We start from the raw sequence: 24705 nt of genomic DNA, 5'->3' as shown, positions 1-24705 counted from the left end.
GCTTCTGAAGGAATCCTATGAGGTGAGACCAGTCAGGGACAAATGTGGGAATTGAATCTAGGGCAGTTGCTCTCAAGTTTTGCCTGCTGAGGTCCTTTAATACGGTTCCTCATATTGTTGTGACCTCCCCCAACCACAAAATGATTTTTATCGCAATTCCATAGCTGTGATTTTGCCACGGTTATGAATGGAAATGTACGTACTTTTGGAGATAAGAGGTTAATGGGTTCGAGACCCATAGGTTGAGAACTACCAATCAGGGTCTGCGTTCCTGGTAGGCAAGTACCTCCATTGTGCCACTGAATTCCATCGCCAGCTCTGAGATGACTTTCAAGACAGATCTTATGTTGGTTTTTGTTTTCTTTTCTTTTCTTTTCTTCACTTGCAAGCAGAAAATAATTTAATGACGCTTCTGTTTTCATTATGAGCATAGAGTAGAGGTGACCAAGTAAAGGCCACCTGTACAATCTCTAAGGAAGTTCATTGAGATGGCTCAGTGTGCAAAGGCATTTGAAGGGAATCAACACCTGCAGATTATCTTCTGACTCCCACATAAATGCACACACACACACACACACACACACCATGACCCCCACCCAAAAAAAAAAGATTTTAAAAAACAAATACCCCCACAGCCCCCTCACAGCTCATTTGTGACCAGTTTTGGTTTGACCAATTGGGTTTGGCCCCAGAGCAAACTGGGCTTCATGTCCATGGGTTGGGATGGCCTCACGTCTCAGGAGTTACTCCAGGTTAGAACATACCACCATCAAAGTCAGTGTGGTAAAACTGGGTCTCACCCCAGCAACAGGAGAGTTCCGTTGCTCTGGAGGGGAGCCTCAGTGGGTGGCGGATGCTGCACCTTCACTGGGGCCTGGTTCTTCTGAGTTACTCCTGGGGTATAGTCTGAAACAGTGGTCACAGTTTGATTCTCAAAAAGAAATTTATTTCCCTTTTGAAATTTGTTTCCTTGCCTTCGACCAGACCAGGAAAACCAGGTACTGAATGACACACTAGGTTATACTTGGCTTTCTGTTCCTGTAATCCAGAAAAGAATACCAAGATTTCTTTCCTTAAACAAAATTACTTATTTTTATGTGTATGAATGATTCTCCATGTGTACCTAGTGCCAGAGGAGGCCAGAAGAGGGCATCATACCCAGTAGAACTGGAGTTTGAGATGGTTAACAGCCACTATGTGGGTGCTGGGAATTGAACCCTGGTCCTCTGGAAGAGCAGTGTTCTTAGCCACTGAACCACCTCTAGCACCCAGATTCCTTATAGTCAGACTTCACAGCCTTGTCACAGCCTTGTCACAGCCTTGTCACAGGACCCTCAACTGCGAGCGAGATGTCATGTACATCTTTCTTACATATACATGCCCTTTTACACTAGTCTTCTTAAACTCAGCCCTGAAGAACATCCTGGATGATCCTTCCTTCTGTGGACACTCGAGGCCCTGGGCAGTCTCTGGCTTCTCTGTTACTGGCCACCCCTCTGCTGCTGCCTTCCCCTTCCATCTCTCCCTTCTCCCTCTCCTCCCTTTGTGCCTATGGGTCGTTTCCCCTCCAGGCCCAGATACATGCACACTCTCATACATGTGCTTAGGAGCTTCGAACCAGGCACTCAAGGAACCATTGAAAGAGGCACCTCTCTCTCAGAGAATATAATTCCCCTTCTCAAGGTGGCTGATGGGGACTGTGGCATGTCTAACCTGTCCCAAATACAAATTTGTGCCAGTCTCCTGTCCAGCCTAAACTACTAGACACCTCAAACTCTATTTCCCTTGGTCCTCCAGGAAAAAAAAACAAAACAGCCTTTTAGTATCTCCCCTTGTTCTTTAGGAAAACAAATGCCTTTGTATCTCATACTGAAATTACAAGGGTAACATAGAAAGGTTCTTGGCTGTTTCCTCTGCTTTTGTTCTTAAGAGACAGCTCATTATCCAGGGTCACTTGGTGTCTTCCCCACATCTGGTAGGACTGTACTACAGTGCTCTGTAACTCTTAGGAGATAAACAATAAGATGTGTAAGAGAACCTCCTACAGATCTAAGCAGAATAAAATATGCCTGAGACCTACCACAGACCAAACTTTATAGCTTAGTAACATTAACAGGCAGTTTAAGTATGGTACATCCTGTCGTGATTTAGATTCAACTCTTTTAGAAAACTGGGAAATGTGTTATGTTGCTTTATGATAGGACTTAAGGAAAAAGGAACCAATAAGAAAGAAAAATGTAAGCCTGGCATGGTAGGTAGTCCATGCCTTTAATCCCAAGGAAGCAGAGTGAAGAATCTCTTTTGAGTCTGAGGCCAGCTTACAAACCAGCTAGGTCTACATAGTGAGACCCATCAAAAAAAAAAAAAAAAAAAAAAGGGAGACAGGAAGGAGTGTGTGGAGAATGGGGCTGAATGCTTAGTGGTTAAGAAAATGTGCTTCTAGCTGGGCGTGGTGGCTCACGCCTTTAATCCCAGCACTTGGGAGGCAGAGGCAGGCGGATTTCTGAGTTCAAGGCCAGCCTGGTCTACAAAGTGGGTTCCAGGACAGCCAGGGCTACACAGAGAAACCCTGTCTCGAAAAACCAAAAAAAAGAAAAAGGAAAAAAAATATGCTTCTGCCTGTTCTTTCAGAAGCCCTTGGTTCAGTTCCCAGAATCAATATGATGCCTCAAAGCCCTGTGTAACTACCAAACCCAGTGTCTTCTTTTGGCACCAGCCACACTCACTTACCCACTGCGTCATTTCTAGAGCCCCACTCTTAATGTCTGCTGGCAGAAACGAAAAGAATGTAATTATTTTGAACCATTGACCCTAGGTCTGGTCTCCAGGGAGGCTCCGTAAACGATCCCTAGACTAAGGCTTTTAAGATGCACATGGTATTGTTACAGGTTTATCTATATTACCTTTGGCATCTACGCCTGCCTCCCACCACTGAGGGCTTTCTGATAATCCTACAACTGACAGTCCCCCATTTCTGACCCTACAGCCCTATGCTCTTGTTGGAGGAGGGGTCCTCTCTCTCTCTCCTCCAACAATCCTACTCAGTGCTGACTTAGCTCGACAAGATGACCTTTGTCCTCTTCAGTGATGTGACCTTGCTAATCTGTTTGGGGAGTGTGGGTGCCACTCTGTGGTGGTGGGAATAAGCTAAGTGCTAAGCTAATCTCAGTAAGACTGCTTGTCCTCTGCTCAAGAGTAAGGTTCTGCTGCCTCCAACCAGGATCAAAAGGAGTTAGTTACTCTTTAACAAGGCCTGGCTGCAGTCTCTCCTAGGGCTTCCTGACACTACTGAAGAAGCCAGTCTTTACTGAGCAGGCTCAGAGTATTGGGAGTTTGACTTATCATGACCTTTGCTGCAATGCACAATACCGTGGAAGAAACAATTCATATTGTAAAACTCATCTATCAGCAAAATAATGAGCTACTGCCTAGTCGTCCTTGTCTTGGGGAAGGAAACAACTCTGAGCCCCGTGACATGGAAACACTGCCTGACCAACCACACGGACATCCACCCCTCCCAGCCAAAAGAAAAAAAAAAGATGTAAGAACTTCAAAGGGTGAGGTGGAGAGATGGCTCAGTGATTGGTATGTTGTAGAAGACCTGAGTTCAGTCCCTAACACTTACCAGGCGACCCACGATTCCAGCTTCAGGGGATCCAATTTCTCCTATGGCAAACATACTCATGTGCACAAACTCACACTCAGGCACACATATACACATAACTTTTTTTTTCCTCCAGAGTAGTACCCCTGTGTAATATTTCTGGACTTGCCTTGTAGACCCCCAACCTTCTGAGTCTTGAGGCTTGTAGAAATCATGTGGAGCACAAACTGTATGCAACTGTGCCTTCCCTCTTTGTAAATTTACTGATTAGGGGGACAGAGATATGGCTCAGCAAGAATACTGACTGCTCTTTGGGAGAACCTGGGTTCAATTTCCAGCACCCACATGGTGGCTCACAATCATGTCTGTAACTCCAGTTAAAGAAAAGAGAATGCCGAGGCAGGCGAATTTCTGAGTTTGAGGCCAGCCTGGTCTACAGAGTGAATTCCAGGACAGCCAGAGCTACACAGAAAAACCCTGTCTCGAAAAACAAAACAAAACAAAACAAAAAAGAGAGAGAATGCCATCTTCTGGCCTCCGTGAGCATAAGGCACACATACAGTATACAGACATACATGCAGGCAAAACACCCATAAAAAAAATTAAAAAATTGTGTGCATGTGCTTGTCTGTGTGCATCTGTGTGATTGAGGTCTGGTTATCTGGTTTCACAGTAAGCACTTTTACCCTCTGGGCTGTTGATTTCCTGGGTTTGTAACAGGTTTTGCTGGGGACGTCGACCCTGCCTGGATCTTACCACATAGGCATTAGGCTGCTTTATTGCTGACTTACACTCTTGTTTCTTCAAGTACCTTTGGAGGACTTATTTTTGGGAGAACTCCTTTCTGCTGCTTCAGTTGAGACACACAGCAGCTGAAGTACGTCTTGAAGGAGCATGCTACCTTGCTAGGAGACACTCAATGGATTGGGAACAAAGGACAGCAACCTATGCCCCAAAGGAAGTCAGGACTTCTCAGAACTGTCCGGGGCAGTACTGTTAAGTGCAGCTGGCAGGGGCTGGGATGGAGTGCAGGGCCCTGGAATCTGACTGTAGGTGGAGATGAAGGCTCAGAGAGGCCTGTAGTTTAGGTCTCCATGCATAAGCTCGTGTGTGCCTATGGCAGTGGTTCTGCCACAGAGACCCGTCTGCCGCTGCCTCCCACATGCTGAAAGTAACAGTGTGAGCCACCACTGCCCAGATAAAATAAAGCTTTTAAAAAAACCTTGACTCTTGCTACTAGCAAACAGAAGCTGTCAAACAAGTCATCTTGATAACCTCGGCTACAAGGACTTATCATTCGAGGATACTGAGGCATAGTATAAAATCCATACTGGACATGGAGGCAAAACACCTGGTTGTCCAATTTTGACCTGCCTTGCCTTCTAAAACTGCAACTGCGAAGCCTGGGTAAGCTGGAGACAATAAATCTTAAATTTTCATAAGACTGTTGAATACATATATAGAGAACAGTGCTTGGTCTGTGCCTATATAGATATACTCTTGGCCTGAGTGTACCGGGAAATATATATCTATATGTATTTTTAAAAAAGATTTATTTATTATATGTAAGTACTGTAGCTGTCTTCAGACACTCCAGAAGAGGGTGCCAGATCTCATTACGGATGGTTGTGAGCTGTGGTTGCTGGGATTTGAACTCAGGACCTTTGGAAGAGCAGTCAGTACTCTTAATTAACCACTGAGCCATCTCTCCAGCACCCCATCCCCCAATTACATTGTGGATCCCTGTGCAACATTCCCCAACATCAGACCAATTTAATGAAACAAACAAAAAGTATTGTTTTAAAAACTGCTGTATTCAAAGTCAATAATAAACTTTAAGGTAAATAAGCTTTAAAACAAAAGATTAGGAGCAAAAATAAATAATTTACACAACTCACTAACCCAGTTTTTTGGAGTAAATTCATTCTCAGCCATAGAACTATAAGCCTAGGCCAGACCCGTGGGAAACTCTCATAGTTGATTATCATAAAAAACAGTAGCAAAAAATCAAAAGGCTGATTTTAACAACCCAAATAATGGATATATCTTGTTTTTTGAGAGTAGCTCAGATTAGCCTGGAATTCACTACACAGCCCAGGTTAGTCTCACATTTATGTTCTCCTCCTGCATCAGGACTTTAATGCTGGGATTACAGGCACAAGCTGCCATTCCCAGCTTCAAACACTGGATTTAATGTTTTAATTTAAAATAACCAAACTTTGTAATTTTATACATAATCCAATGTAATGCTAAAATAATCAGCATTTTAGCTTGAAGAAGTGTTATATAACAGGGATGGGGCTCTATAAATGAGGTCTTCAAACCTTGAAATCCAAGTAAACATGGGTGTGTATTAGGACAAACAATCCAGACATTAACTGGAGGGACAGCTGAAGGCTTGCATCCTTTATTCTGTGATGGCTTTGGAGTTATGATTGTTTCACATGTAGAACCTTCAGCACATTAGATACAGCCGTGTTTTTCACAGTAAGTTAAAAGCGCATCTTGACTGTGTTCAGACCCTGCTGATCTTATGGGTGGATTTCAGGAATTTGCCATGTGGTCAAGAGTAGCATGAAGAACTGCTGCAGAGCCCTCATTTCATTCTTCCTCGTACACAATGAATCACGTTGGGATTTCATTCCGGGGCTATGTACACAAAAGTGTCAAGAAGAAAATGTTCTCTACTCTTGCATAAAAATGTGTCCAGTGCTTCAGGAATGGAACTTCTGCTCTGCCGGGCAGGGCTTCAGGGATTCTGCCGCCAGAGATGAAAGGCTCCTCCTCCTGTTTTATTGCTCTGTAATTCCGAGTGTTAATCATCCAACCCTGGCGTCTCCCCTTGTTGGATCCTCGATGCTATTCTGATAGCTTCTTCCAGAGACGGCTGCTCTCCAAGCTGAAACCAGAACACACACATCAAACATTAATGATCCAAAGCCCTAACCTGGATAATGGACAGAAATATTAAATGGTAGACGTAGATGTGCAATTGCTCTCTAGTTCTGATGCTTTGGTTGCTGAAATATTACTGTTAACTTGATCACTAATAACATAAAATCAAAACTTGTACATGTGAGATCAATGGAGCGTATATAAGTTTTTCCCATGCTAAGTCACCACAGCCAACGGAGTGATTCCTATGCAGCTAGTGTCTATACCCATGAACTCAAGAGGACTAGCCAATGTCTAGAGCTTTTCTGTTTATCAAGCATGTGTGATTTTATATTCTCTACCGGGAACTAGGGTCTTTCCTAGCAAATGTTCTTCCTATGTTTTCTAGCACGCCTCATTTTTAGTGAGGTTATGAGGGCACTGTTTACAGAAGGTTCTCTCTCCTCTCCCTTGGGCTTTATAGAAACCTGTCTCATTGGACTCCACCTTGACAGTGAAGATAGCTGTCTGGGTACATAAAAAACACATGTCTAACAATTTTTTCTCTTGTTGTAAATTCTCCAAGGCTATGCAAAGCAAAGGTGGTAAAGAACAATGTTAGTTTATGTTTTGAATAAGATCTCATGTAGCTTAGGCAAATGACCTTCAATTTCTGGTCTTCCTGCCTTCACTTCTTGAGTGTTCAGATCACATGCCTGGGCCACCAGGCCTGGCTTCTATGATGCTGGAGATAGAGCCCAGGGCCTGCTAAACAAGCACTCTTATCAACCAAGCTTCACCCCCAGCCCAGGTTGGTGGTTTGTTTGGCTTTTCTTGAGGAAGGGACTTTCTATATAGCCCTGGCTGTCCTAGAGCTCACTGAGAATACGCTGCCTCTACATCCTGAGTGCTGGGGTTAAAGGTACATGCCACCACTGCACAGCTTCTGGTCTTTTGAGATCACCTCCATTATAGTGATTGTCTTACATTTACTACACCAAGTTAGGCCCCCAGATGACTTTGCACGTGGTATAAACACAGAAGCGTTACACGTAAGACCCAGAGTTGCAGCACTGCTGCTCACCTAGTCTGCACTCACCTGAACTGCGATCTGGGTGCCGTTGGATGTTGCCACTAAGGTCAGAGGTCTGGTTTCTGTAGTTACTAGGTGATGGCTATGTTGTTGGTGTCCCATCTCTGAAGATGCTGTATGGAACGCTGCCAGATCTTGAGCTACAATTGCGACCTGATGTGAAGCAAAGTGAACAAAGCACACACGAATCATTATATCATGAATCATTATATCACACGAATCATTACATCTATAACTCCACGTGGTTCAAGTCCACTCTGTGTTGGGGACCGGAGCTGTGCAGGTACTTACTGCTGGAAAAGGGCGTATGTACTGTCTAGGCTGCACTCTCATTTGAGGAAGTTAAGGCTCAGAGAGAAGGGATTTAACTATAATCATGAAGCAAGCCAATGGCAAAAGTTATAAGACACTGGGAAATGGACCTGCTGTGTCTAACTCTAGGGAGATGAGGCCCTCTCTAGGTTCTGTTACCCCAAGTAGATGCTGAGGAAGTTACAAATGTCAATACCTCAAATGCCTACTTATTCCTGAGTGTGGATCAGATTATTTTTCTTCTTCTTCTTCTTTTTTTTTTGGTTTTTCGAGACAAGGTTCTGCCTCCCGAGGGCTGGGATTAAAGGCGTGCGCCACCACATCCAGCTCAGATTATCGTCTTGCATTTACAACTAGACTTCCATCTAACTGGAAGGACGTTACTGATGAACGGCAATGTCATCTTAGATACAGTCCTCACTTTAGACTCATGGATTCTCACTATGTATCCCTGGCTGGCCTGAAAATTGCTCTGTACACCAGGCTAGTCTTAAACTCAACAGATCTGCTTGCCTCTGCCTCCCAAGTGCTGGGACTAAAGGCATGCACCTCTATGCTTAGCTGTATGTGTGTGTTTTAAATTTATTTTTAATATGTCTGTGTTTGTAGAAATATATGCTATATATTTGTGGGTGCCCTTGGAGCCCAGCTGGATTACAGGCAGTTGTAACTTGCTTAATGTGTGTGCTGGAAATGGAATTTGGGTCCTCTGGAAGAGCAGCAAGCAGTCAACCACTAAGCTGCTTTCCCAGTTCCTCATTTCATTCTACTGTGAACTTTATGGTACTGATGTAAATAAAACTCCTATTTACAGATGGAGGAAAAAAAAATAACTCCAAGGACTAATTGGCTAAAGAAGTTATAAAATAGGAGGTCAGCCTGAAGTTCACACGTCTAAGTAAGAACGTATAGAGTAGAGCCCAGCTTCTAAGCAAGTTTTGCCGCAGATGAATGTGTTGACTAACAGTGAACAAAAATAATTACCTGCTGTCCTTCTGTGCCCTCCGCGGTAACCATAGCAACAGAATGTGTTCCTGCTGAGGAGATGACTGCATCGTGAGTGGGGACCGTGATGGGTGTGCCATCCTGTGTTACCATGGTGATGGTGTTGCCAATGGCCTGCATGTCAGCTTGAGATATGTTGACCTGTAAACACAGTACATTTTACAAACCAGTCAATATTTCCTGTTACATTTGGCAATCTTAACTAAGGACAGAGCCTAACCCTCAAATAAGCTTCCTTTGTGGGAGCAAATAAAACTTTGCAATGGAATATAATCTTCCATTCATCAGACAAGTCTATGTCTGGTTGGGTTTTGTGTTTGTGATTTAGACAGGGTCTTTCTGTTTCCCATACTGGCCTGGAATATTTCAGTAATCCTCCTGCCTCAGTTTCCTGCTTACTGGGGTTACAGTTGTCAGCCCCTACCCCCAACTTCTGCCTCTTACCTTCACGAGTCTTGGGCCTAACTCTTCCTTCCCTAGCCATCTCTACCTTGACACTCTGCTCAAATCTCTGTTCCCCATGTTCCAGATTTCCTGTGTGCACCTTACCTTTCAACTTCTCTGCCTATCTTCTATCATTCTATCACCTCAAATCTGCATCTGACATGCCAACCACTACTGTCTCGAAATAACAAAAACTCAAAAAAACTGAGGGGTGTGTATGTGTGAGAATTCCAGGCTAGCCTGAGCTACATGAAACCCTGTTTTAAAAAGAAAAGTCATGGAAAAAAGAAAGGTAGAGTGTGGTAGCAAACACCTGTAATCTCAGATCTTGGGAAGTGAGGCAGGAGGATTTCCGTAAGTTCAAGTCCTGGTCTATACACAGAAGTCTAGCCACATAGAGAGGCCTTGTGTCAAAAGCCACCCAACCAAACCAAATCCTAATACAAAATAAAACCCAAAAAGTATACTGACTCTAGGAGGCAAGTTCTAGTACAGATGTGCAGGAAGAAGGTTCCCCATGGAAGACAGAACACAGGAGGGTGGAGATACCCCAAAGCCCATGAGCCTCCTTTTTACCAAAGCTAAAACAACTCTAGCAAATGCTTAAAAATCACACTGAAGCTGAGTTCTTTTAGGTTATTGGCACCTACAAAACAATGCCACGTTTACCTCTTAGAGAACATACATTCCACTACTCTTCCTCAGAGAAAATCAAGATTCTTACTGAATCAACTGGACTCGATGAAGCCAGCTGAACACCTATGGTTTCTGGTAAGGAAAACTGCTCCAGAATGGAAATTCTATAGGCGTTTGTTTCTTAACTTATGTCCCAGGATGACGTCATCACGTCCTCCTTACCTTAGTCAAGACTCATTCCTGGACTGAATCTACTGCTAAGTACCAGCCCTTCCTTCCCGGTGCTGTGCTTCACCCAGACCCATTCATTAACTCTGCTTGTTTGAGACAGGGTCTCATCATGTACAACAGGCTGGGCTGGAACTCACTGAATTGCCTGCCTCAGGAGTGCTGGGATTAAAGTCACTCACCACCACACCTAGCCAGACCCACTACTTTAAAAAAAATTTATTTATGTATTTAAGCATTTTGTCTACATATACATGTCTGCACACCAGAAGATGGCACATTATAGGCAGTTATAAGCCACCATATGAGTTCTGGAAATTGAACTTAAGACCCTGGAAGAGCAGCCAGTACTCTTAACTACTGTACTACTATCTCTCCAGCCCAGATGCAGTACTTTTGAACCTCACAATCACCTTGGGATTCTGATCTTTGTCGCTTCATCTTTGACCCACACCAGCTAATGCCATTTGGATTCTATGGATGTGTGGGACGTAAATCCAGGCCAGAAAGTTTGGTAAGTTAGAGGAGGTTGAGACCTGGAGACTTGGTGGGCACACACCCCGAGGCTTAGGCGACTCCCAGCTCCTTGCCAGACTCCTGACTTGGAACATGTGCCATGCTTCTCACATAAAAGAGATGTGACCTGTGGTCACATAGGCCCAAAACAGAGTTCTCCATGCTAACGAGGTACCTAGAGGCCTGGAGGGCTTAGCCAATAAGCTTCTCTTTCTAGACACTTCTCCCTGCAAAAGGTATTTAATCTCAGGCCCACCCTGAAAAGGAGGGTATGTTTTTTTTTTCTTTTAGATTTGTTTATTTTATTTATTAGTATACGGCAGCTGTCAGGACCTCTGGAAGAGCAGTCAGTGCTCTTAACCGCTGAGCCATCCTCTAGCCTGAGGCTATGGTTTTACGCATCCATTTCCACCATGACAACAAACTGTTCAGAACCATGGTCTCTTCTCATCAAGATCTGATGCGGGAAGGAAGCTGTGAAGAAGGCCTTCGTCTACAGAGCCACAGCCTAGTCTCCTGTAGACCTCTCTGCGCTCCCAGCCACAACTACCACCACGCCAGCCACTGCCAAGCCAAGGACTATCCCCACTCACCAACCCCATTCCTCCCCAGAGGTCCCCCACCCCCAACCAGCTCAGGCATTCCCACATCTCAGACACAGTGCATTTTCCCACCCCTGGAGAGGTGTCTCTACCTTCCCTACAAACTCTCCCATCATGGGATAAGCGAAGTGGCCATGCCCTTTGGCAGAGCCTAATAGCCCCACGTGGATGCAAATATCTTCTACTGTTATTACTTCAAATAGTTCTTCTCAGCAGACCACGGAAGATCTGTGGGAGATCTGCCACTGCTGAGAGCAGTAGTTCTCAACCTGTAGGTTTTGACCCCTTCAGGGTCAAATGACACTTTCATAGGGGTCGCCTAAGACTATTAGAAAGCACATATATTTACATTACAATTCAAAACAGTAGCAAAATTATGGTTATGAAGTAGCAACAAAAATAGCATTATGGTTGGGGCCACCAGAACATGAGGAGCTGTGTTAAAGGGTGGCAGCCTTAGGAAGGCTGAGGACTGCAGCTCTCGAGGCCTAAGTACAAACATCATGCTTCCCACTCAAGGGTCTCCTCCACAGGCACCCAGCCTGTCTTTCAATTCCTGGTGAAGAAAAGATTTCACTTCCTTGGCTGTTAGTAGATACTTACATGTTGAGTCCCATCCTGTGATATGAGTGTGACTTGTTGACTCAGCCCAGACTGGGTTACTGTGGCTACTTGTGTAGATACAATGTCCTCTCCATCTACACCTGTAACATATGTGATCTGGGACCCTTTAAGAACATCATCACCTTGACCTGTTTAAAATAAATGAATAATTTACTTGAACAACCAATCTATTTAGACAACACTAGGCCTGTCCTTCTAGCACTTGGGAAGAGGAAGCAGTTCAAGGGCTGCCTAGGTTACACAGGGAGTTCAAGGCCGATCTAGGTTGTACAAAACCTTGTCTCAAAAAAAAAAACAAACAAACAAACAAAAGAAAGCAAATAGTTTTATATTCTAAACCCTGAGAAAAGTTTCAGAACTTCTTAACAAGTCCATCTTCACATCTGCCAGGCCAGGCCAAACCAAATCACACCAAACCCAACCCAGCCCAACCCTGCCCATCAATGTCAAGTGTTCTGGTTTTGGAAGGCCTCTCCTTTACACTTAGCTGTGATGATTATGGGATGCTGTGCACATACGCACAGGGGACACAGAAGGGAAGAGCCATATACACAGACATTTGCCCTCTTGGCTCCTGAAGTCACTTAAGTCTCAGGAAGGTAATAAAAGAGTCTATAAGCATTAACCACAAAACCAGAATGGCTTGTACACAGTCTACCAACCTACTCAGTCTTTTACACACGTGACTGACAGCAATCTATTAGTACACAATGACATCATTGTGTAAAGACTACGCATGGCTATAAATGTAGTGACTATCTGGGCTGAGGTTAATCATTTCCTAAGTGACTAAACAAGAACTCCATCCAGTTCAGGTACATTTTTCTTCCACAAAAACCAGCACATGAATGACAATTTCAGCAGCAGAACTACTCGAGTGGGTGACTGGCCTCTCTCTCTCAATACTGGCTAACTCCCACGGAGCAAGGAAGAAAGGGAAACTTTACCTGTTCAAAGAAGAACTTAAGACTGTACTACTAATCTGAGAATTAGGATATGAAGGATTTCAGTGTCAGGTCTAACTATCATGTGTTCAGATGGCAGCAGTCACTGAGGTGTAATGTTCTTCCCTTTTTTCCCCCACAGTTATTTATACACCATTATTCCCAAAGATTATGTCAAAACCAGAGATTATGTCAGAGAAAGCACAGATCTGTATTTTTTGAAAAGTAATCATAGTTGGGTTTTTTGTTTGGTTTGTTTGCTTGTTTGTTTTTTTCCGGGGTTTCTCATGTGGCCCTGGCTGTCCTGGAACTCACTCTGTAGTCCAGGCTGGCCTGCTTCCGCATCCTGCATGCTAGGATAAAGGCAACACAACCACAGCCTGGCCAATCATTGCTTTTAAAATATACTGTATTATAGGCCATTTTACAGACTGAGAAAATCTCTTACAGTCTGAGATATCAACATATAAGGAGGAGAGTAAAGACATGCTGTGCAGGTCTTATAAATTACATTTGACATTATTAAAGTCTGCTTTTTTTCCCCCATGTGTAGTTGAGATGTGCATTCATGTCCATGCAGAGGCTGGGACTCCATGAGGAGTCTTCCTTGATAGCTTTCCACATCATTCATCAAGGCAGGATCTCTCAGCTGAACCCCAGAGCTCATGGATATGGCTAGCCTAGCAAGCCAGCACGCTCAGGGAGACTATGTCTGAATTCCAAGACTGGAATTACTGGTGAAATTCAACAGGCATTTGTGTGGGATCCTAACTCTGATCTTCACACTCGCTTGCACGGCACTCTAACAGTGGTGTCTTCTCCCAACCCCCAAAGCCTTTTTTTCTAATTAAAAGGATTTAGCAGTTGTTTCTTTCTTGTTGTGAATGAAAGCTTATACTCTCTACATAGGTGCAGTGGATCAGGCCTGTAAGCCCAGCATTTGAGAGGCTGTAGCAGGAAGACTACTCCAAATTCAAGGCTAGCCTGGGCTACGGAGTAAGCCTCTGCTGGAGGGTGGTGGAAGAAAGGGATGAGTTCTATATGCCTCCGGTGTGACTGCTTAGAGGCTTGTGGCTGGAGAGCAGTCTTGCACTGAATACATTTGAGCACGTGCTATTTCCCAAGTTTAATTATAAACTTAAATATTTCTGAACATTTCATTCAGGTGCTGAAAATGAGAAAAGTCTTTGCTTTCCTGGGAGGAACTGCCACACTGGCCAGGCTTTTTCCAGAGAGTCTCCAACTTGCTTTCCTCTCGTCAAGCACTGGGGGCTTTCCCATGTGCCAAACCTTCCTTTTATCTTCAAGTCCCCTTCTTCCCTTCCCTTCTCCCAGGCATTGCTTCTTTGCCTCCATCATCCCATCCACCTTTATAATCTTTCCAAGAACACAACATTTCTCCGGGAAGCCCTCTCTGCTTTCCCAGAGGATACAAGTTCTCCTTCTTCCACAATGCCGAGCACTGGTGTCTTTCTGCAGCACTTGTCATGACTATACAAATGAAACTGAAGGACTAGAGAAGACAGCATGGGTTATAAACTCACAACAGATATGATTGTTAAAGCACTCACCTGGGGGAGGCTCGAAGAAGGCTTCCTGCTCCTCCTCAATGGGCTCTGTGTCGTTGTGGGCTGTCCGTTTGTGCATGGCCAGTGTGGAAATCTGTTTGTACGTCTTCCCACAGTGGTTACAGTTGTATGGTTTAGAGTGAGTGTGAACGACATGGTGTTTATACAAACTGGAATATTCTGTAAACCGTTTGTCACACCCAGGAACTGTACAGACATATGGCTTTTCTCCTAAATGAAGAAGACATGCAAAAAGGTCAGTTTTTACATAGGTAGACAAAGTTACTCCACAGCTGAAGGGTGAGACTTTTAAAAATCAACAAGAGCACATGCTTAGCACTCATGACGCAGAACTCAATCCCTAGCAGAGGGAGTGTGTGTGCATCCTAAGATGAAAAGCACAGAAGAAAAATTCCCTATGGTTTTAACTTGGCTCAGAGGTTAAGGGTGCTTCATTTCCAGAGGACCAGAGTTCAGTTCTCAGCACCCGCGTAAGGCAGCTTCAAGCAACTGTAAGTTCATTTCCAGAAGACCAATACTGTTTTCTGGTCTACATGATTTCTACACTCCTGTCACATCCTTTCCCTCATATACATAATTAAAAAATATTATCTTTGTGAGGTATGTGGCACACGACCATAATCCCAGCACTTGGGAGACAGAGGCAGTTGGATCTCTGTGAGTTCAAGGGTAGCATAGTCCATAGAGTGTGTTCTAAGCCAGTATGGACTTCAGTGTGATTAAATACATGTGCCACCAGGCCTGAATTCATCTATTACTGAACCTGAAACTCACTGACTTGACCAGATTGGCTGACCTCCTGTCATTGCCTCCTCAAAGATAGGATAGCAGGCACATTTTGCTGTGCTCAGCTTTTTCTATGGGTGCTTGTATGCTTGTATGGCAAGTGTTTATCAAGGGAAGCAGCACTGCAGCCCATCACAGTATCTGGTATTATAGTGCTTGTATGATAAGTGTTTATCAAGTCAGGTGGCTCTGCAACCCATCACAGTAGCTGATACTGTAGTGTTTAACCAATGCTTTCAATTTTGGGCCAGGTGTCAGTAAGAGTTACAGATTAATCTTTAACACTCTTTGTAAATTAAGAAAAAATTATGTGAACTTATGTGTCTCTGTGTAGGTATGTGTACATGAGTGCAGGTACCCAAAGATGCCAAAAGAGGGCATCATGTCCCCTTGAGTTGGAGTTACAGGCAGTTGTGAGCCACCTGCTATGGTGTGTGAGTGTTGGAACCAAGCTCAGGTCCCCTGCAGGAACAGCACTTGCTCTTGATTGCTGACTATCTCCTCAGCCCTTTATAAGTAAAAAATAGTAACAGCAGAGATTTTTTTTTATTTGTTTGAGACAGTTTTTCTTGTAGCCCAGGCTGTCATAGGACACAGTACATAGACCAGGCTGGCCTCCACTTCAGAGATCCTTTAGCTTCTTCCTCCTGAGTGCTGGCATTAGAAGTACTCGGCACCACACCCATACTTTATAAATTAATAAAAATACATTGATTTATGTGTATGGGTGCTTTTCCTACATATAAGTCCAGGTACCAACTGTGTACAGCACCCAAAGAGGTCAGAAAAGGGTCATTTTCTCTGGAAGTGGAATTACTGATGGTTTTTAGCCTCCATGTGGGTGCTGGGAACCCAGTCTGGGCCTTCTGAAAGAGCAGCTTTTAACTACTAAGGCATCTCTCTCTAGCCCCTTTTTGTAAGCTTTTAAAAATTATGTTCATTTTTAAATGTGTGTATGTGTGTGTATATGGGCTGCCTTGTCTGGGAGCACCTAGCCTTGAAGAGATTTGAAGTGCCAGGGTAGGGGTGGGGGATTCCCAGAGGAGGCCCCCACCTGCTCAGAGGAGGGGAAGGACCATGGGAGGGGGGCAGTGACCAGGATGTAAAGTGAATAATTAAAAAAAAATTAAATTAAAATTTATAAAAAGTTCTTATTTTGAAGGATGGCAGGTGTTTGTTTGTTTGTTTGTTTGTTTTTGAGACAGGGTTTCTCTGTGTAGGGCTGGCTGTCCTAGAACTTGCTGGCTTTGAACTTGAAGATCCGCTTGCCTCTGCCTCCCAAGATGTGTGTGTGGTGCCGTCACTGTCTGAGACAGTGACTTTTTTTTTTCCAAGACAGGGTTTCTCTGTGTAGCCCTGGCTGTCCTGGAACTCACTCTGTAGACCAGGCTGGCCTCGAACTCAAAAATCTGCCTGCCTCTGCCTCCTGAGTGCTGGGATTAAAGGTGTGCGCTACCCCGCCCAGCTGATGACAGGTGATGTTCTAAACAGGAAAATGGCTGTCAATTACCACTTGGAATATCAGCCCAACTGCTATTTAGGCTGCAGCAAAAGCCACCACTAGATGGCACCAAACAGTAAAAAAGGGATTCCTGTAAACCTTTTTTCCCCGTTTTTTTTTTTTGTTTGTTTGTTTGTTTTGTTTTTGTTTTAATTTTTTATTAGGTACTTTCTCCCGTTTGTTTTTAAGCGTCCACTTATGGCTGGCCTCACAGCCATGACATAGCTGAAGATGACTGTGACCTTCTGATCCTGCTTTGCAGCTGCCTCGTGCTGGTATTATGATGAACATAGCAGCCCTCCTTCACACTGGCTGTACTTGCGGTACTGGCTCACTTGTGGCACTTGATCAGCCTTACAGAAATGGACTTCGTTTTACATTCTGAAGCTTCCTCTCCCTGAGTGCTGCTTGCTTGCCTCCCCCTCCCCCGCCCCACCTCCCTAGACCCTTACTCATGCAAGCACTGAGGCAGATGGCAGTTACACGCCTGGCAGTGGCTCTGCCTTCCCCTGCTGGGATTAAAGGCGTTGTGTGTGTGTGCCATCACAGGTCAGCTCAGCAGAGAAAGTGTGGAGCTGCTTCAGCTCTTCTCATCATGGAAACTGGGAAGAAGAAGGCAGTTGAAAGCCTCGAAGGACACAGGGCAAGACCCCAGCAGTCATTACCTGTGTGTATCCTCACATGGTTTTTATAATTAGTTGCGCTGGCAAATGCCCTCCCACATCCAGGTTCTGTGCAGTAATAAGGTCTTTCTCCTGTGTGTGTCCTAATGTGCACTTTTCTGATATTTGATGTGGTAAAGGACCGACCACAGCCTTCAATAGGACACTTAAAGGGCCTTTCTCCTAAAGATACAAAAGGGAATAAATTAAACAGTTAAAAAAAAAAAAAAAAAAGAGAAATACAGAGATGGGAATGTCACGGGGTTCTGTCAAATGTCTCATCACAGGGTCTCACCCCATCTGCAGCCTGAAGGCCCTGAGTTTCCCTTCTAAGCATTGCTGTGTTCTGGAGAGAGCATTCAACACTCATCAGTGACTGTGACTTTCCAAGATAGAATCATCAAGTGGGCATATTAAAAAAAACTGAACTGAGAAAAGCATACACCACAATGTCAGAGGAAAGAGAAAAGAAAATCACGAACAGAGCTAAGGTTCAACAAGATGGCTTAGTGGGTATAAATGCTTGCTGCCAAGCCCAACTGAGTTGGATCCCCCGAACCTAAAAATTAGAAGCAGAGAATCAACCTCTGAACCTCTGTCTCTGTCTCTGGTTTCTCTGTGTAGCTCTTGGCTCTGTAGACCATGCTGGCCTTGAACTCAGTCCGAGTGCTGTGATTATCATTTCTGACCTCAGACATTTTCTTTACCAGCAGGAGAGGGATATTCTCTCTCTCTCTCTCTCTTTCCCCCTCCCTCCCTCCCTTCCTTGCCCCCCCCAGGGTTTCTTCTCTGTGTAGCCCTGGCTGTCCTGTAACTCACTCTGTAGACCAGGCGTGCGCCACCACTGCCCAGCCAGGGTCTGTTCTCAATTTTGCTACTTATCAAATGTGTAATCCTAGGACAATAACCTTGTTACTCAGGTAATCTCTGAAACTGAGAGGGTTGGTGATCTAGGCTACTGTGCATATTTCTGTGACTTCACCTTGGAAAGTTCACATTCAAAAACAGCAAGTTGGATGAAATTTTAGGAATTTAAGATAAGGCCCAGATAATGACTCCTTTCACCTTTTTCAGGGTCACCATCCTTTCCCTCAGATTAAGAATTCCAGGCCTGGAGGCCAGCAGTTACAAGCACTGACTGCTCTTCCAGAAGACCCCAGTTCAATTCCCAGCACCCACATGGCAGCTAACAACTATCTGTAACTTTGGTTCTAGAGTACTGATACTCATGCACATAAAATAAAATTAAATAAATTATTAAGAAACAATAATAAAATAAAAAGCAGTCCTGGCCTACCCTGATAGTACTAGCCTGTAATCCCAGAAATGGGATGGCCAATGTAAAAGCATCACAAATCCAAGGTCAGCCAGGCTAGATTATCTGATGAGATCCAGGAATCACAAAGGAAAGAAAGCGACTGCTGGTCTAAGTAGGACGTTCTGCTTCAACTGGTACCTGTATGGGTTCTGATGTGCTTCTGTAGATCTCCTGAAGTTTTGAAAGACTTTGTACAATTATCTTCTGAACACCGATATGGCTTTTCTCCAGTATGAGTTCTGAAATGACTTTTTAATCCATAACCTTTAAGAAAATTAAAGAGAAAATGTATCCATACAATACTCCTCTAAACATGTTTTTGGAGATTAACCTAGGGAGCATAAAGTAAGCAGGAAGAATCAAATCCTAGGCAGATATCATGTAATGACTATTAAGAATATTTGGGGCAGCTGGGCAGTGGTGGTGTACGCCTTTAATCCCAGCACTTGGGAGGCAGAGACAGGCGGATTTCTGAGTTCAAGGCCAGCCTGGTCTACAAAGTGAGTTCCAGGACAGCCAGGGCTACACAGAGAAACCCTGTCTTGAAATACCAAAAAGAGAAAAAAGAAAAAAAAAAAAGAAAAAGAAAGAAAAAAGATTAAGTGAGGCAAGCTAGTATGGTGGCTGATGCCTGTACTCCCAGTATATGGAATACTGAAATGGAAGGATTGCCATCAATTTGAGACTAGTGTGGAATGCAGTGAGGCATTGCCTCAAAAAACAAATCAAACAAAAATATTCAATATTAAAAAAGGGTGGGGCTTGAGAGATAGCTCCATGGTTAGTCCTCACTCATTGCTCTTACAGAGGACTTGGGTTGGGTTCCCAGCACCCCGGAGACAGAAAACTCCCTATGCCTGTTTTAACTATAATATATATATTTAAAGATTTATTTATTTATTATATGTAAGTACACTGTAGCTGTCTTTAGACACCCCAGAAGAGAGAGTCAGATCTCATTATGGATGGTTGTGAACTACCATGTGGTTGCTGGAATTTGAACTCAGGACCTTTGGAAGAGCAGTCAGTGCTCTTAACCACTGAGCCATCTCTTCAGCCCTTAATTATATTTTGAATCAGCATTTTTGGGGGGTGGGGCACGGTACACGGCAGTTTTACTAACCTATTAGGTTCCAGGCTGTCCTCAAATTCATAAGACATTTGCCTGCCTCTGCCTCCCCAGTGCTGGGATTAAAATCATATACTATCACACCCAGCTTTTAAAAGCATGGCTTTTATTTTTCCTGGTAGAAGAAAACACAGGATGGAATGAGAAATACCAAATATGCAGACACAGCTACATTGTTGGAGAAAATGGTAATACAGAAAGGGGCCCAGAGCAAACAGGACAGGAGGGAGGCAGTTAATTAAGAGACTGAAAGGGCTGGATGGACGGCTTGGCAGTTCCAAGTCTCTAGCAGAGGACACGGGTTTGTGTTTGGTTCCCAGGACCCATACCAGTTAGCTCACAACTGTTTGCCTTCAGTCCCAGGGGATCTAATCACCTCCTTGGGCTTATAAGGTCACCTGCACATATATGGTGCACATAAATTCACACAGGCACACATACATACAAATAAAAAACTAATGCAAGGCTAAAAACCTGATCATGTGCTTTTTTTGGACTCAGAAGTGGAAGGGGACAGCTCCTGCCTCTGGCTGCCTCTGGGCAATCCCACTGGAACTAAGAAGTAAAGAAAATGTGTTTTTACCTGTTGCAAATGCTTTCCCACAGCCTGAATGCTCACACTGGTAAGGCCGGTCTCCTGTGTGTGAGCGCTCATGGACCTGTTAGTAAAACACAAGCACAATTCTGTTTCCTTTACATGGTCTATTAGTAAGACGTTTTCAACACAAACCCACTCTTTTCCTCTCCTAGTAAATGGCTTCGTCCCCCCCCCCCTTTTCTTTTACTGTACTGGGGATTGAATGAGATGCAATAACTATTCCTGAGCTATACCACTAGTTCTGTTGTATATTTTAAAATAAAATAAAAAGCAACTTTTCTACAAAAACTATAGGCTAATAATTTTTGAAACAAACTCAGATGCTACATTGCAACAAGGGCTCTTTTAAAATAAGGCACAGGATCATCTGAGTGCTTCCAGAGTGGCCACAGGAGCGCCTAGGACACATTTGCAAAATGACAATGAGGAAGGGAGCGCAGGGACAGGCTTCCCAAAGAGAACTCTGGCATACTAGACAGGCATGCATCTGAAGCTACACTGTGCCTAGAAGGGCTTTAGCCACCTGCCTTTCTCTGTCTGTCTGTCTGTCTGAGCTTGCAGTCCCATGTAGCCCAGGCTGACCCACTCTATGTAGCCAAGGATGGCCTTGAGCTCTTCATCCTCGTTTCCTCCCGATTACTGGGGTTACAGGTGTGCATTACCACAACCAGTTTATGGGGTGCTAAAGACAGATCCCAGGGCACACCAGACAAGCGCTCTACTAACTGAACTACATCTGCAGCTTTGCATCTGCCTTTCTAAGACTCAAAATCCTGTCTGTAAAGTGAGGCACACCACTGGTGGCTGCTATGACACTTGAGTACTCATGACAATGCCCAACATTCTCTGAACCTTTAATGGGTTCATTTTTTTTTAAAGATTTATTTATTTAATATATAATGAGTACACTGTAGCTGTCTTCAGACACACCAGAAGAGGGCATCAGTTCCCATTACAGATGCTTGTGAGCCACGTGTGGTTGCTGGGAATTGAACTCAGGACCTCTGCAAGAGCAGTCAGTGCTCTTAACCACTGAGCCATCTCTCCAACCTGGGTTCATTCTTATTAATTTATATGAACAGCATTAACAAATTTTCACACCCTCACTATAAAGGATGTTATATTATAGACAGAGTCTCATGTATCCCACGCTGGTTTTGTAGTGAGAGTGACCTTAACCATTTGAGGCATCTGCCTCTACCCCTTGAGCATGGATTAAGGGCAAATGCCACCATGACCAGTTTATGTGGTGCCAGAGAGTGAACCCAGGAGCAGGCAAGTACTCTAATGAGTAAGTGACATCCCCAGCTTGAGATAACTCTCCCCACCTCTTTGCTGACTCCCAGCTCCCTGCCAGACTCCTGACTTGGAATACATGCCATGCTCCTCACATAAGAGACGTGACCTGTGGTCACATAGGCCCTAAATAGAGTTCTCTACCATGCTAATGAGGTACCTAGAGGTCTGGAGGTTATAGCTAGTAAGTTTCCTTACCTAGACATCTTCCCTGCAAAAGGTATTTAATCTCAGGCCCACCCTGAGAAGGGGGCTGTGGTTTTATGCATCCATTTCCTGCCATGACAATAAACCGTTTAAAACCACGGACTGTCTTTTTCACCATGAAGAAGGCCTTCGCCTACAGAGTCACAGCCTAATCTGTAGAAGGCCTCTATCACAACCACCACCAAGCCTGCATCTGCCAAGCCAAGGACCATCATCTCTGCTGGATGCTGTCCCTAGCCCCTGAGCCCCACAACTCCATTCTTTGCTCTTCTTTGACTCCCAGAAGAGCCTGGTTATTCAAGATGGTAGCAGGCTGGGGACCCGGAGCTTTGCTTTCACACCTGGAGAGCAGTAGAGCCTCAGCGCTTCCCTACAGCCCAGCACCTGCCCTAGAGGAAGCAGTCAAATCCCTGAGGTGCGCCTCCCCAAGCAGCTGTGCTCTGTGGCCGAGCTGACACATACAGCTTGTCAGTGCTCTTAACCACTAAACCATCTCTCCAGCCCAGAGATGACCAGCTTTAGAGATAATGGAAAATGAGGTATCATGAGGTCACTCATCATGCGTGAATCACACATAGATAAATACAGGAAGCATGCTCCAAGGCCACTGTTCCAAATATACTTCCTGATACAAGGTAAGCTACTCATTACATCTGAGCTATTAAAGTTAATAGTTAAAAGTCATGGTATAGTCTATTGTGGTTTGTTGTTGTTGTTGTTTTTTGTTTTCCGAGAAAGGGTTTCTCTGTGTAGCCCTGGCTGTCTATTGTGTTTTGTTGCAATTAAAATAAAAATATTGAGGCTAGATGAAGTAGCATACACCTTAAAATAACCCCCCTCCAATTAATAAAAAATTTGATGGGTATGGTATCATATACCTACAACCACAGAAACTAAGGGGTGGAAAAGGGAGACTTCAAATCCAAGATCAACCTCAACTACTCAGTGAGTTTAATTAAGGCCAGTCTGAACTACATAGTGAGTCTCACAAAACCCAAGACTGGCCAGGTAGTATTGGTACATAACTTTAATCCCAGCATCCCTTTAATTTCAGCATTTAGGAGTCACATCTTTCAAAGCCAGTCTGACCTACAGAGTGATTTCCGGCACAGCCAGGGTTATAAAAAGAAACCCTATCTCAAAAAACAAAAACACAAAAAAAAAGTATGTTCCATCACTGAAATGTACTAGTTGTATTAAATTTTTTTAATTTATTTTTATTTTTTATTTTTTAACGATTTATTTATTACTATACATAAGTACACTGTAGCTGTCTTCAGACATCAGAAGAGGGTGTCAGATCTCACTACGGGTGATTGTGAGCCACCATATGGTTGCTGGAATTTGAACTCAGGACCTTTGGAAGAGCAGTCAGTGCTCTTACCCACTGAGCCATCTCGCCAGCCAGCCCTGTATTAAATTTAATACAGACTATCTGCTAGGTAATATGCTGGAATTTGGGATACAGTGATAAAGCATCCAGGCTCTTAAGAGAACAGACAGTTGTTGAGTTTGTCCAGGCTCTTGTGTGTGTTAGTGTATGTCAGTATCTTTTGAATGGGCGTGAACAGGGATGTCTAAGCTCGATCATGCAAGCAGTTAGTGTCTGCCATCAGTATGTTTGTGAGCCCTACATTTCCGTCCTATACCTTAAGGTGATGAGCTGTTGTATAGAGTTTCCCACAGCCGTCGTATTTGCACCGAAATGCCTTTTCTCCACTCTGCTGAGATTTAGGAGTTACCCGAGTAGCATGGCCTTGTAAGACAATCTGGAAAAAACAAAATAAGACTTAAGGCGTTCATACAAAATACAACAGATGAAATTACTATTTCACAATAAAATAGACAAAACCAGATCATGAGCTATAACTCAGACCATCCTATGCTAAGAGTCTAGGACTTCAAGTTAGGAAGATTCTCTTTTCTAAGGCTTCAACAAGTCAGTGCTCTGCAAGACTGCAGTTTGGCCTCACGGAACTATTGCCACCCAGGAAACCTCTAGTGTGTGTGTCTGTGCCACGGCACACACCTGAAATCCCAGCCCTTCAGAGGCTAAGGCAGGAGCAACATAAGCTTAAAGCCAGGCTGAACTATACAGTAAGAGTCTACTTAAGATATCGAAAATAAAATCTCTATTGTACATTGCTACCTCCTAATATACTCAAGGGGTCCATCTCCTTATACTTCTTTATTAAAGGAAATGGAAACTTAGAATAATTTTAAATGTATTTATCATTCCAAAGACCATGGTAGAGAAGGCGTAGGTCAAGTGAGTCCCCAGGATGGGATTCATGCGATCCTAGTTTACACTTCAGTTCAACCGAGGCTCATTTTTATGGATCAACATTGTAAAAATATAAACAATGACACTTCCCCTAAGGCCTTTTGAAGATTACTATCTATTTCAGAAATTGTAACACCAAGGGTTGGATCTTGCCTTAGGTTTCAATCCTTAGTACTGTAAACGAAACAAATCAAACCCCAGGAATTTTTTTTTAAATTAGGTATTTTCTTCATTTACATTTCAAATGCCATCCCAAAAGTCCCCCATACTCTCCCCTCCCACTCCCCTACCCACCCACTTTTGTCCCTGGCGTTCCCCTGTAATGAGGCATATAAAGTTTGCAAGACCAAGGGGCCTCTCTTCCCAATGATGGCCATCTAGGCCATCTTCTGCTACATATGCAGCTAGAGACACGAGCTCCGGGGGTACTGGTTAGTTCATATTGTTGTTCCA

At 43.9% G+C, this 24705-nt stretch overlaps 1 protein-coding gene across 4 annotated transcripts in view; it reads right to left on the bottom strand.

The window, feature by feature from the left end:
- Positions 1–5397: 5397 nt before the first annotated feature.
- Zfp143 (zinc finger protein 143) overlaps positions 5398–24705 on the bottom strand; it is a 33708-nt gene continuing 14400 nt past the window's right edge. The window contains exons 8-16 of one of the 4 annotated variants that reach the window (XM_006507530.4): positions 23618–23737; positions 20451–20526; positions 18877–19002; positions 17424–17603; positions 14454–14681; positions 11918–12066; positions 8868–9029; positions 7578–7724; positions 5398–6503 (exon numbers count right to left, since the gene is read on the bottom strand). In XM_006507530.4, the coding sequence (XP_006507593.2) occupies positions 6420–6503; positions 7578–7724; positions 8868–9029; positions 11918–12066; positions 14454–14681; positions 17424–17603; positions 18877–19002; positions 20451–20526; positions 23618–23737 (1272 nt within the window). In that variant the 3' untranslated portion in view covers positions 5398–6419. The remainder of the gene's footprint in view (positions 6504–7577; positions 7725–8867; positions 9030–11917; positions 12067–14453; positions 14682–17423; positions 17604–18876; positions 19003–20450; positions 20527–23617; positions 23738–24705) is intronic. The other 3 variants (NM_001374618.1, NM_009281.3, XM_006507531.4) reach the window with 3 other exon arrangements.

This window comes from Mus musculus, chromosome 7, assembly GCF_000001635.26.
Source record: "Mus musculus strain C57BL/6J chromosome 7, GRCm38.p6 C57BL/6J".
In the NCBI taxonomy this organism is placed as follows: domain Eukaryota; kingdom Metazoa; phylum Chordata; class Mammalia; order Rodentia; family Muridae; genus Mus; species Mus musculus.
Note: the sequence above shows the minus strand (reverse complement) of the source record. Positions and strands in the feature narration are given on the sequence as shown.